The 12,678-nt window shown below is 36.5% G+C and overlaps 1 protein-coding gene across 1 annotated transcript in view; it reads right to left on the reverse strand.

Moving 5' to 3' along the window:
- Positions 1-1,266: 1,266 nt before the first annotated feature.
- The window catches only part of ywhaba (tyrosine 3-monooxygenase/tryptophan 5-monooxygenase activation protein, beta polypeptide a), a 39,570-nt gene continuing 28,158 nt past the window's right edge, over positions 1,267-12,678 (reverse strand). The window contains exons 5-7 of the mRNA XM_020927412.2: positions 4,958-5,121; positions 4,585-4,680; positions 1,267-1,789 (exon numbers count right to left, since the gene is read on the reverse strand). Of these exons, the coding sequence (XP_020783071.1) occupies positions 1,733-1,789; positions 4,585-4,680; positions 4,958-5,121 (317 nt within the window). The 3' untranslated portion in view covers positions 1,267-1,732. The remainder of the gene's footprint in view (positions 1,790-4,584; positions 4,681-4,957; positions 5,122-12,678) is intronic.

A 12,678-nucleotide genomic window follows, 5' to 3' on the forward strand; every position in this document is an offset into this window, starting at 1 on the left:
ATTCGTAGAAACAAGCAGGTGACGGACCTCCGACCAAAACGTTACACAGCGCAACTTTAAATAAATGAATAAACGTACGTCTTGAGTAATAAGCAGAGGCGATTCAGAACTGATAAAACCTTTATTTCACTTAAATCGTCTCTTACATTTGTCCTGTTGGAACATGGAGTGGATCTAGCGCCACTTTCACACAGACCTACTTCAATAACCAGGAGGAGGACAGTGTCGGGGCATCGGGGGGGGGGAATTTTTTTTTTTTTGTGTGTTTTTTTTTGTTTGAACAACTTTTCATTCATTTTCTATGGGTGTCTGTCAGCTAAAGTCTAAATGTTCACAACCACGTGCGCGCTAAGCAAGAAAACCATCACATGAAGCTTTTTTTTGTTTTTTTTTTTAGTCATTTTATATTGTTTTTTTTTAAGTTATTTTAAGCAGAATACTGGTCAGTAAAAACAAAATGATTGCTGATATACATATAGGTGCCACATTCACTACTGCATGGGGAAAAAGCTTTGTTCGAAGAAAATTTTTAGGAGAATTTTTTTTTTTTTTTGTAATTTTTTTTTTTCCCGTTGTAAAATTGTATAGTGCATGAATTATTATGTCCCCAGCAAATTGTAGAAAGAAAACATAGAAAGACATGAGTTATCTAAACCTAAGGTGGAATGTAAATGGTCGATGGCAAAGGCGATTGTGACACGGCTAATCGGAGTTAGCGGTTAGCATTTAGCATTAGCAATTAGCATTTAACATTAGCTACGTCGTTGCCGGGAGACCGAAGTTTGTTTATCAAATTTACGTCCATTTTTCAATATTAATTTTTAATAATTAGTATTTTAATATTTAGCAGTTCCTACCAGTTTGTATGGCTTTTTATTCAATACAAACGTTATTTTGGAATTTTTAAAAATAGTAGCTTATATAATTCATCATAATATCGAAGTGTACCATTATTATTATTATTATTAAGAAATTTTTACAAGGCAAAACAGTTTTTAGCACTACAATAAGTCTACGCATTCAGAGATTGGACTTTTATTTTTGTTTGTTGGGTCCCGTTTAATGAAATAATGCTTTCTTGTTTTTATATTTTCCAAAACCGCTTTTAATTCCACATTTCTAAAGAGTTTCCATGATTTGTCAGTGTCACAATATGCCTTGAGTTACCTTCTGTATGAACCTCAGCATGTTTTAAATACTTTTTGCATTAAAATATTAAAATTGTGCATTTTCCTCAATCACATGGAGAAAATAAAATTCACAGTGTTTGTTGAAAATAACCGGATAGTTTAATAATAATTTGTAAGTGGAATAAAATTGTTACACTAAGAAAAATAAAAACAGGAGCTAATACCAACGCTAGCTATAAAGGAGGAGGAAGTATGGTGGGGGGGAGGAGGGACAAAAAGCCAAGAAGAGAAGGAAAAACAGTTAAAGATTTAGATTAAAACAGGAATGTTGGGATTAAATTACTCATTTTGGTTTGGAATTTTCTTGTGAATTAACATTGAGACAGGTTTAAAATGGTGCTATGAATGCCGGAGGTTATACAGAAGGAATTGGAAATGTGGGGCATGTGTGGGGGGGCGGGGCTTATGGCGAGGCGTACGAAGAGGAGACAGGAAGTAGGGCGTAGGAAGCAGGAAGTAGGGCATAGGAGGCAGGAAGTAGGAAGAGCAGGAGGAAGGAAAGAAGGAAAGGAGGAGTGGAAAGAGTGAAGGGGGGAATGGGTCTAGTTGTCGCCTTCGCCAGCCTCGGCCTCATCTGTCTGGTTTTCTGATGTCCACAGCTGAAAGAGGAGAAAAAGGAAAAAATATGTTATTAAATACAATACAATGCACAAGGTTTGAGATTTTTTTTTTTATTTTCTGTGTTGTAGAATAGACCTTTTTCGCAACAGCCAGAAGTGCCGCGCTTTAGGCTACGTTCAGACTACAGGGCTTAACGCTCAATTTGGATTTTTTTGTGAAATCTGACATTTTTGCGAGGTCGTTCACATTTCCAATTAAATGCGACTTGTGTGTGATCTCCAGTGTGAACTTTAAATGGCCCAAGACTGTCCCGCATGTGCACTGGAGACACGATGACGTCAACCGCAGCGATCGTGCTCTGTGTTTACGGAAGTTGTCCAAACATGGACACGAGCATTGAGCACCTGGAGATTTTAAAGTTCCTCTCGTACCGGAGCCAGAACATGAACAACTTACTTGTTTTAAGGAGAAGATTGAGAAGGTGAAGGACGAGGTTTTTGGCCGTGGCGTTTTGTAGGGCAGCCTATTGAAAGGAACGTGTGGATGTGGAGACGTAGCCAAGAGTGGTGAGTGGTGATGTGCTTCGCTTCAGTGACACGGAGTTCATTAACAATTTTCACCTACTTCAGAGCAGAATAGTGACGTTTGTGGCTTGTTGATAACGTGTAGGTGGATGAATGCACTTTGGCCGTTCAGACTGAAGTCGCATGTCAAAAGATCAGATATGTATCGGTTTCAGGAGCACATATCCAAGTGGCCTGGGTCACATTTGAAAAAATCTGATCTGTGTCGTTCAGACTGTCATTAAAAGATCAGATACAGGTCACATAGAAGCAAAAAAAAAAAAAAATCAGATTTGGGTCACTTCAGGCTGCAGTCTGAACATAGCCTTAGATTTGCGGAACTTCCGGTTAATTGTTTTCTGTGGCAAAATATCTGTGGAAATGTCTCGCGTATTTTCCACCAGCTTCATAAATCTGCCCCATCACCAAATCTTCAGCCAACAAGGTCTACAAAGGATAAACATGAACCATGAATTATTTATCCACAACTACCAAGGTAAGAAAGAAGAAAACTTTAAGGTGAACAACGACTGAACTGAGGAAAGCTAATGTTATGGTAATGAATAAAACATAAGTAACTTGTTAACTCATACTGATTCTACAATTAAAATTAAAAATCGATTTCATCCGTCCATTTTCTTCCGCTTATCCGGGGCCGGGTTGCAGGAGCAGCAGTCTAAGCAGGGATCCCCTGACTTCCTTCAGCCCAGACACATCCTCCAGCTCCTCTGAGGGGACCCCGAGGCGTTCCCAGGCCAGCCAAGAGACATAGTCCCTCCACCGTGTCCTCAGTCCTCCCCGGGGCCTCCTCCCAATTAAAATTAAAAATCGATTTCATAATGTTGATATTAGCACAGATAAATGTGTGCAGTCTCTCCAGGACACCATAATGTTAGTTTTGCAGGGTCAGCTCTATGTTCCCTCAGCAAGATTATTCTTATTTCGATTACTTTTTTTCCCAAAATTAAACTCTAAATCAAGTCATTTTATTTTTATACTGCATTTAAAAGGGATTATTTAGAGTAATTTAACCTAGGATCTTTTGCACTATGACCTTTACATCTGTAGTCAACTGCTGCTGGATAATAGTCGGGTGTAACTGAGGACCAAACTGGGAGAAATGGGGATAAATTTTCGATGCAAATTGATCATGAGGGAACATAGGCATTCTCCCAGTTTTGCTCAGTAGTTCACTAATGCTCGTCGTTGTTCCCCTCTAAGTTTTCGTCTTTCTTACCTTGATAGTTGTGGATAAATTCTTCATGGACAGACTGTTTGTCGACCTTGTTGGTTGAAGATTTGGTGATGGGGCAAATTTAAGAAGCTGGTGGAGAATATGCAAGACATTTCCACAGACATTTTGCCACAGAAAACCATTAACCAGAAGTTCCGCAAAACTACTGTGAGGCACTTCTGGCCATTGTGAAAAAGGTCTATTATGTATTTGTGAGCTTTAGTAAAAATGACCAATGGTAGTGGATGACGGACTTGAATTTCCTTCGGTATCAATGAAATATCTCTCTCTGAGTCTACTGTGATGCGTATTATTGGGCATTTTGTCAAACTCATTCCCATAAATTGAAAAGATGATTTCTTTTTAATATACTTTCCAAAAACATTGATTTTAGTTATGATCATCCCTATTCAGCCTGTTTTTTGTTGTCCTAGTTTATTCTTGGTTATTGGTTGAAGTGTGTCAAAAAAAATTATGTTTAAATTAATTGAACTCACTCAGGAGTGTCCAAACTATGGCCCGGGAGCCAATTTTTTTTTTGGTCCTTATGCTCATAGGCAGTACTTTTAAGTGTAAATTTAAGTTTACGCCTCAATAACATGGCATTATGATACAGACTTCTGCATCTGTGGCCAAACACTTCAAAGTTTTATCACTAAAGGCCCCATACAGAATCATGTTTGGAAACCCCTTAAGTAATCAAATATCGAATAGTACACTTTTTCGGTTTTCATCAGTTTAATTTCCCTTTTCCTTTTCTTTTTCCTCCCTGGGTTGATGCCCATTGCTGTCAGCAGAGGGAGCACTAATGCAGATGTTGGAAATGGAACTTGGATGCCTTTGTTTGGGAAACTGCAAGGCCCCAAGAGCTTTGAATCTAAATGTCAGTGTATTTGTAAGTATTTTTAAAATCCTGTATCAAGCAGAAATGTCAGTAATTCGTAAACAGACCAGAAGAACCTGTTTGAGCTGATTTGGCGTAGTGTGTGTGATTTGACGTAGTGTATGTGTATGTTTCTGTGGTGTCAGTACTCACAGTGAGGTTGTCCCTTAGTAGCTGCATGATCAGCGTGCTGTCTTTGTACGAGTCCTCGTTCAAGGTGTCGAGCTCAGCGATGGCCTCGTCGAAAGCCTGAGATAGAGAAACAGAGACAGACAGGAGTGAAACAAACAGAACAGCTTACAGTTACACACACTAGAATTATAATTATGTTGCAAGAGCCAAAATGCTGCAAAAATGATGTTTAGAACCAGTTTTGACCTGGTTTACTCTAAAATTAAACATTCAAAGTATTAAATCTCAAAAGTTCCATTGACTCATTACAGAATTTAAAGTCAGATCAGATAGAGAAGCTAAAAAGTGCAGTGAGTTCGGTTGCGTGCTGTCCACTAGAGGGCGCCGTACATACCTGCTTGGCCAGAGTGCAGGCCTGCTCTGGGGAGTTGAGGATTTCGTAGTAGAAGACGGAGAAGTTGAGGGCCAGGCCGAGGCGGATGGGGTGTGTGGGCTGCATGTCCTTCTTACTGATGTCAAACGCTTCCTGGTAGGCCTTCTGCGAGTTCTCCACCGTTTCTACACAAAAGAAACACCAACGTTACTGCATGGATACTAATGTGGATACTACTGTGGACTCGATACTACCGATACTATTCTAGATACTCTCGATACTACTGTCGATAATCTTGATACTAGATAATACTGATAGTATTCTAGATACTCTCGATACTACTACTGATACTACTCTAAATGCTTTTGATACTCGATACTACTCTAAAAGCTCTTGATAGTCGATACTACTCTTGATACTAGATACTACTGATACTACTCTAAATGCTCTTGATACTCGATACTACTCTTGATACTAGATACTATTGATACTACTCTAAATGCTCTTGATACTCGATACTACTCTTGATACAAGATACTACTGATACGACTCTTGATACTAGATATTACTGATACTACACTAAATAATCTTGATACTAGATACTACTGATACTATTCTTGATACTCTTGATATTAGATATTACTGATACTACTCTAAATAATCTTGATACTAGATACTACTGATACTATTCCTGATACTAGGTACTACTCTTGATATTATTGATACTAGATACAATTGAAACTACACTGGATATTACATACTTTGGATACTACATATTACTGTACACTGTATACTCTATACTATTAACACTACATGCTATTGACACTACATACTTTTGATACTATACACTAGACACTACTACAGACACTACTACTGATATTCGTGACATCATGTAGAGTATGCAATATATGGCAATAAATGTCCATATAGCAAGAAAACACAGAACTCTCAAGAGCTCAAAGTTCAATTTTACAAAAATGTGCTGTTTTTTGGTTTTTGGAAAGTAAAATGGAGGAATAGGCAAGACTATTTACTCATTAAGTCCTAGTAAAACTCATCAGAGACAAAACCAAGACCAAGCCAAGTCTAAATAAAAGAAAATTAAAGCGCATACATTTTTATTTAACTGGACGTATTGTGCCAAAAAGTATGAAAATATCATTATCGTACTAGAAAACAGCTATCAAATATTGCATATTTTTGGAGGGTACTGCACCAGTAACTATGGAGAAAAGCGCGGTAGTTACCATGGTGACGAAATGCACAAATTGACAAATACAAGGTGTGTGAAAACTTACAAAAAATACAAAATGGATTTAAACGCCACATTTTTCAGAAGTCTGTGATTACACAAACACTCATGGTCCTGATTAGGTGTTTCATTTTCAAAAAAAAAAAAGGTGAGAGTGACTAATGCTAGCTAGTGACTAATTTCTAACAAGGCTCTGGGGTTACTCACATGTGGTAGTGAGTAGGGACTCCCTAAATGTTCGACATTTCGTGTTGGGTCAGGGTGGGACCAGCTTTTCATGCCCCAGAGTCCGAAATTTAACCAAATTAACTGTTCATAAACTTTGTACTGCCTGGAATGTTCCACAGTATGACATTAAACAGCATTACCTTCATTTATTAAATTACAGATGGTAATTTACAGCTCAAAAATACCTAGAAAAACAGGCATTCTGACTCAGCGGGGGTCGCCTCTCCACAGATCTGACCTGTAACTTGGTCTGGTTTGGTCTCCATGATGATAGTAAATGGTAGAGAATAGGGAGAGTGAATATTTTACAATGGAAAAAGTGAATATAGATAAACGAATCCAAAAGACTAAGATTTAAATCAGCATAATCTTGTGAGAAAGTGGCACCACATTGCAACATTTAAAGATACACTGCGTAACCTTTGTGGTGGAAATTACAGGTCAGATGTTTGGAGAACGGAGAAGAGGCAATCCCACAGTAAGAATGCGAGTTTTTTTTTTCATGGCATTTTTGAGTCATAAAAGCACCCATAATTAACCAAATCCTGGATGGGCATGTTGCGAGATTGTGGAATATTCCAAGCAAAACAAAACCATCTCCATGGAGACGAGCAAGCAGCGGACATGTTACCAAGAAAAGTTACACCTTTAAGACGATACACAAGGAAATGACTAGAACTAGACCATGCTTTGCCTCAGAAAAAATATTTGATTAATGTGTTTATTTTGAATATGTTAAAAGGTCCTATTACACAAAACTCTTGTGACCTTTAAGCCTTGTTTTAATGTTGTTTCCTCCTCAAAAACAGACCTGGAGTTGTGTTTTGATTCATTCACACGTTTACGTAACATTTTATTATTAGTCTGTTTACATCTCCAAAGCTCAAAATGCTCTGTCCCACCTTGTGATGTCATGTAGTTGTAGTTTTTACCTTTTGTTCAGTAGAAATCGGCAATTCCAGAGCTGAAATTATCCAAATGATTCTAGTGAAGGTGGATGGAGTTTAAAAACACAGTAGAGCACTTCCTGTACTACCACATGACATCACAAGGTGGAACAAAGTGTTTTCTGTTTGAGAGATAGAGGTGCGAATGAAACAAAAGGCAACTCTAGGTATTTAATGTTTGTAATGCTGAGGAAACAACATTATAACATAGCTCAGAAAATAGCGTAATATGAGCCTTTTAAGAAAGAACTGATTTAATTTCAGAGTCTTTAAACCAGACATCTCAAACTCAGGCCCGGGGACCAAATTTGGCCCACGATATCATTATATTTGGATCTTGAGGTCATATCAAACATGTATGAGAGCTGGTTCGTCGGCTACAGATAGACTGTAGAGACATTATTTATTTAAAATGTTATTATTTTATATTTTGCTTGTTCTGGATTCAGTGTTTAAACAAAACTATTAAACATTTAAGCAAAACTATTATTAAACATTTATTTTGAACATTACATATCTCGAAAGAAGAGAAAATATGCAGATGTTGTTGAAATTTGTCAATAAATATTTAGTTCAGTTTTTAATTTTGGCCTCTGTGAATTTGAGTTTGACACGCCTGATATAAAGAGTCTGTATTAGGGGTGTAACGATATCCAAGTCTCACGATACGATATTGACACAGTACAATATTTATTGCGATATATTTTTTGGAGACTAATAAAGCTCTTAATATGATACTTTTTCCTCTTAAAATGCCTTGACGAGACTTAATCCAAATAACTAAGACTTAAAACTGTTAGAACTGTTATTTCTTCTTGTAGTCTGCCCTGAAATGGAGCAAAGGATCATGGTCTATGTAGTTCCCTCTGTTTTTTTTAGCTATCGCTGCACCATAACTCTTAATTTAAGCCAAGAGACTTCGATATATTGTGATGGTCCACGATATTATTGTGAGAACGGTATCACGATATTTTGGTTATCGTTACATCCCTAGTCTGTACTTGATTTAAATACAATCTAAAATGCTCTTTACACTGAGAAATAAATGGTAAAACTTAAAAACACAATAAAAAAATTACACTATAGTATATATTCTCTACATTTTACGTTGCTCTTTCTCGGGTAATAATACAAAAGACACCGACAGAGCCACTTTTTATCATCTTTCACTAAGAATAAAAAGAAAGAAACCAAATGGCTGACACTATCCCAGACAGTTATATCAGAATCACAGAGTCAGAAAAGGACTAAGTGGGTGGGGTCAACAGTTCAAACTCAAACATGTCCCTGACTCATGCTTTGAAATCAGGTACACGCCCTTTAAAGTGAAACTAAACACTAAAGCAGCTTTTCCTCTGCTTCTAAAAACATCTGCGTAATGTGTTTTAACAGCATTATCTAGTGGAAATTAGTGAGAATTTTTGTGTAATTTAGGTAATTTCGCAGCTTTGTGGTTAAAACAGTCAAAAAAAAAGAATTGCGTGTGCGCTGACTCCGGTGACCACAAGAATTTCAAGTACTACATGACATCACACATGACTGTCCAAACTGCAGCCAGATGTTTCGAATTACGAAACCTGTTAAACCAATCACACAGCTCCTCATCTGCCCAAACCTTCTCCTCTCTCTCTTCTTTATTCCTCCAGGCACTGCCCAGAATTACCTCTATTTGAAGTTTTGTGGTTGTGGGCGAAGTTTAGGCGTTTTAGTTTCACTTTAAAACAAACTTTCGTATCGGACACAGTTGGTGATGTGAATGATGAGAATGTGATGATGTAATTTTCCCAGATGGGGGTAAGAGTCAGACTTCCTTACTGATTACATTGTGCTTTGTCATGAAATATCTAAAAGGTAAAAACACAAATGTTGAAGCTGATTATTTCTATTATTGGCGAAAACCTAGAACTAAATTTTCACAATATTCATTTTAGCTGACCCCATCTGTATTACATATTACAGACCTAAAGAATGTTTCAGGGTATCCTCAGGGTTGACTACTCCAAATTTAAGACTTCAAGACCGTTTTAAGACCATTTAAATTAAAATTAAGACCAATATCACACCCAAAACTCCAGATCCAATTCTAATAATGACCAACCAACTACTATATCTAGAATCTAAGAGCCACTGTGGATTAAATCGACACTTCCCCATGATCCATCCAACGTCTTCCTCCACTCTACTAATTGTTTACTCATCGCCGCCGTCGCCAGAAACCAAAGTATTGTTTGCGCATACTCCAAATTAGATGTTCATTCACGTAACATGATTCCAAGTTGTTTTTTTTTCCCTCTCTCCACTGAACAGCCCGGTTGAGTATACAAAAAAAAACAAGCTAATGAAATTTAAGACCTTTGTGAAAAAAATAAAACTTGGAAATCATAATTTAAGACTTTTTAAGGCCTTAATTTAGGAACATGAAATTTAAGACCTTTTTAAGACCCCGCGGCTGCCCCATGTAAAAAATAAATAAAAATAAAAACTTGAATGTGGGCAACGGGGAGGGGAAATTTCTCATAATTAGTACTCCTTTGACTGATTTATATATTATTATTTTTTATATATCTTTTTTTTTTTTTAAATATACGTGTATGTACTAGGGCTGGGTATCATTAAGAAGTTGCCGATACGATACATACCTCGATACGATACATATCTCGATACAGAGCACTTTCCATTCAATATGATGTATTTCAAATCGATTCGATACGGTTCAATAAAAAATAAAGGCTAAATCGTGGCTGTGATACTAAAAGGCTTTGTTAAACCATTTGTTGTGCAAAGTTCATCTGAAACACAAACATTTTAATCATCAAAACACTAAAAATGTCAAATGTGTTGCATAAATGAGCTTCCTTTCACTCCACAAGCAACAAAACTGTAGCACTGTAACAAAATAATTTAGTAAAATACACCTAAAAATACTCTTGGTGATATATCAATACAGTAGCCCACGATATCGATACTGTATCATCACATTAAACGATACGATATATCGATATTCCTGCACACCCCTAGTATGTACAGTATGTATATGTGCATGTTATATGTATCCATCTTTACTGTAATTTTGTTAGGCATGTGTGTATCTGTACATGTTTATGTGCTTGTGCGTCCATAGATATTCATGATTATGTAATGGTATGTGTGCTGTGTGTGTCCATATATGTGTATATGAATATGTATGTGCATGTATGTGTACATGTGATACATGAACATGAGTGCACATATGTATAGTTCTATTTTATATCACGAGGGAAAAAAAGTGTTATAACTACTATAAGGGGTGTGCAAAAATATTTAAATATCGATATACCGTTTATCATTTATCATGTATCAAAATATTGCCAAGTGTAATTTTTGTGTATTTTACTCGTTTATTTTGTACATGGGGAACAAGACAAAATTATTTAAAATACGATTTCATAGTAAACGTCTGCGAGCAGATGAGGATTATATTGATATCACAAACTGAAAAAATTCAGAAGATTGGTAAAATGGCATAAACAAGACCCGACATTTGGTCTCGCTACATTCACATTTCATTTTATTTTGATGCAGAATGCTGATTCTCAAACTCAATACATCACATTGTGTAAAGCAGCAGTGAAAATATCCCCTGTATTGAATCGATTTGTATAAATATAGCGTATCGAATTGAATGTTCACTGTATCGAGATATGCATCGTATCAGCAACTTCTTAATGATACCCAGCCCTAATCAATATATCACCAAGAGTATTTTTTGGTGTATTTTACAAAATTATTTTGTTACAACGCTACAGTTTTGTTGCTTGTTTAGACGAAGGAAACTCATTTGACATTTTCACTGTTTTTATGATTAAAATGTGTGTTTCATATTCACTTTGCACAAGCTGTGGTTTATCAAAGACTTTGAGTATCACAGCCATGATTTAGCCTTTATTTTTTTTATAGAATCGTATCGAAAACTCACCGTTTCAAGATATGTATCGTATCATGGCCCATGTATCGAGGTTTGCATCATATCGGCAACTTCTTAATGATACCCAGCCCTAACTACCATGACATTTTGTGTGAAAATTATGCAATAAAGCAGGGGTCATCAAACTAAGGCCCATGGGTTGTCTCCGGCCCCCCACTACTTGAAATAGCCCTATGAGGCAATCCTCAATAGTTGTCATGACCTATTTTATAAAATTACTTTTTGGCAAATAATAACATATCTGCATCTTGTATTTTGTTGATTTTTTCAATACAAAATTATATTTATATTTAAGTATTTATATTTCAATTATTATATGACGTATTTACATTTGCCGCCGAAATTTTGTCACCTGACAAACTCGAGATCAAACAGTGAGTCAACACACGTGCAGAGTTCTGTAGTGCAGTTCAGAACAGCAAAACGGCAAGTGTTAAAGTACGAAAAATTTACAGAAAATGCTGAGTTTTCAAAGAACAGTGGACAACCAATTATTTTTTTGTTCAGTGTAAGGAGCGTGCAGTTTGTCTGACATGTCAAGAAAGTATGGTGGTGGCTTTTAACTCTTTCCCCCCTGGACGCCTACTAGGAACAACCCATACATATGTTACTAGGGCTACACATAGAGCATAACTGCATAAAAGAAAACAGACTTCCACGAGTGATTATAAATGATTTTTACACTCATGAACTTAATTGTAACACAGACATATTTGTATCTCTGGAAACCTTAGACTCTGAACTATTCATTTATGGATGTTTAAATGTGATTCAACTCATTTATAGGTGTATAACAGCTCACTGAAAATGAGAGTTTACCTGGTCAGGGGTAAACTCGAAAACAAAAAACTACATTCAGCATCTGATATCTGCATGTTCTGAGTACTATATTCATAAAAAAATAAAAAATATACTTTGTCAAAGTATTTAAACAGATTTCATATCACCAGATACAGTATAGCCAAGTGTACACCTGTTTTTACCTGTTGTACACCTGTGTGCACTCCAATTCCATTTAACTTATTCAACTCATTTAGCTTATTCAACTTATTTTATTTATTCAACTCATTTAGCTTATTGAACTCATTTAGCTTATTATAATATAATAATAAAACTCTTCCCCGTCAGTGTGTGTCCAGTATTTGTCATCTTGGTTATTTTCTCGAGTGCAGAGCTCCGCATAAGCGTTTTTTCTGTAGCGATTCTGTTATACATCGCATCTTGGAAAAAAAGACTGAAATATTTTAAAGGACTAACCTGGGCAACATCCAGATTTCAGGGCAATTTTGGTTCATAATCGAGTATAAAGCTCAGATAGTTTGTTCGGACATCGCAGGACTCCACACAGACG

Source organism: Boleophthalmus pectinirostris, unplaced genomic scaffold (genome assembly GCF_026225935.1).
Source record: "Boleophthalmus pectinirostris isolate CB_2022bp ecotype Guang Dong unplaced genomic scaffold, ASM2622593v1 HiC_scaffold_3, whole genome shotgun sequence".
Classification (NCBI taxonomy): domain Eukaryota; kingdom Metazoa; phylum Chordata; class Actinopteri; order Gobiiformes; family Gobiidae; genus Boleophthalmus; species Boleophthalmus pectinirostris.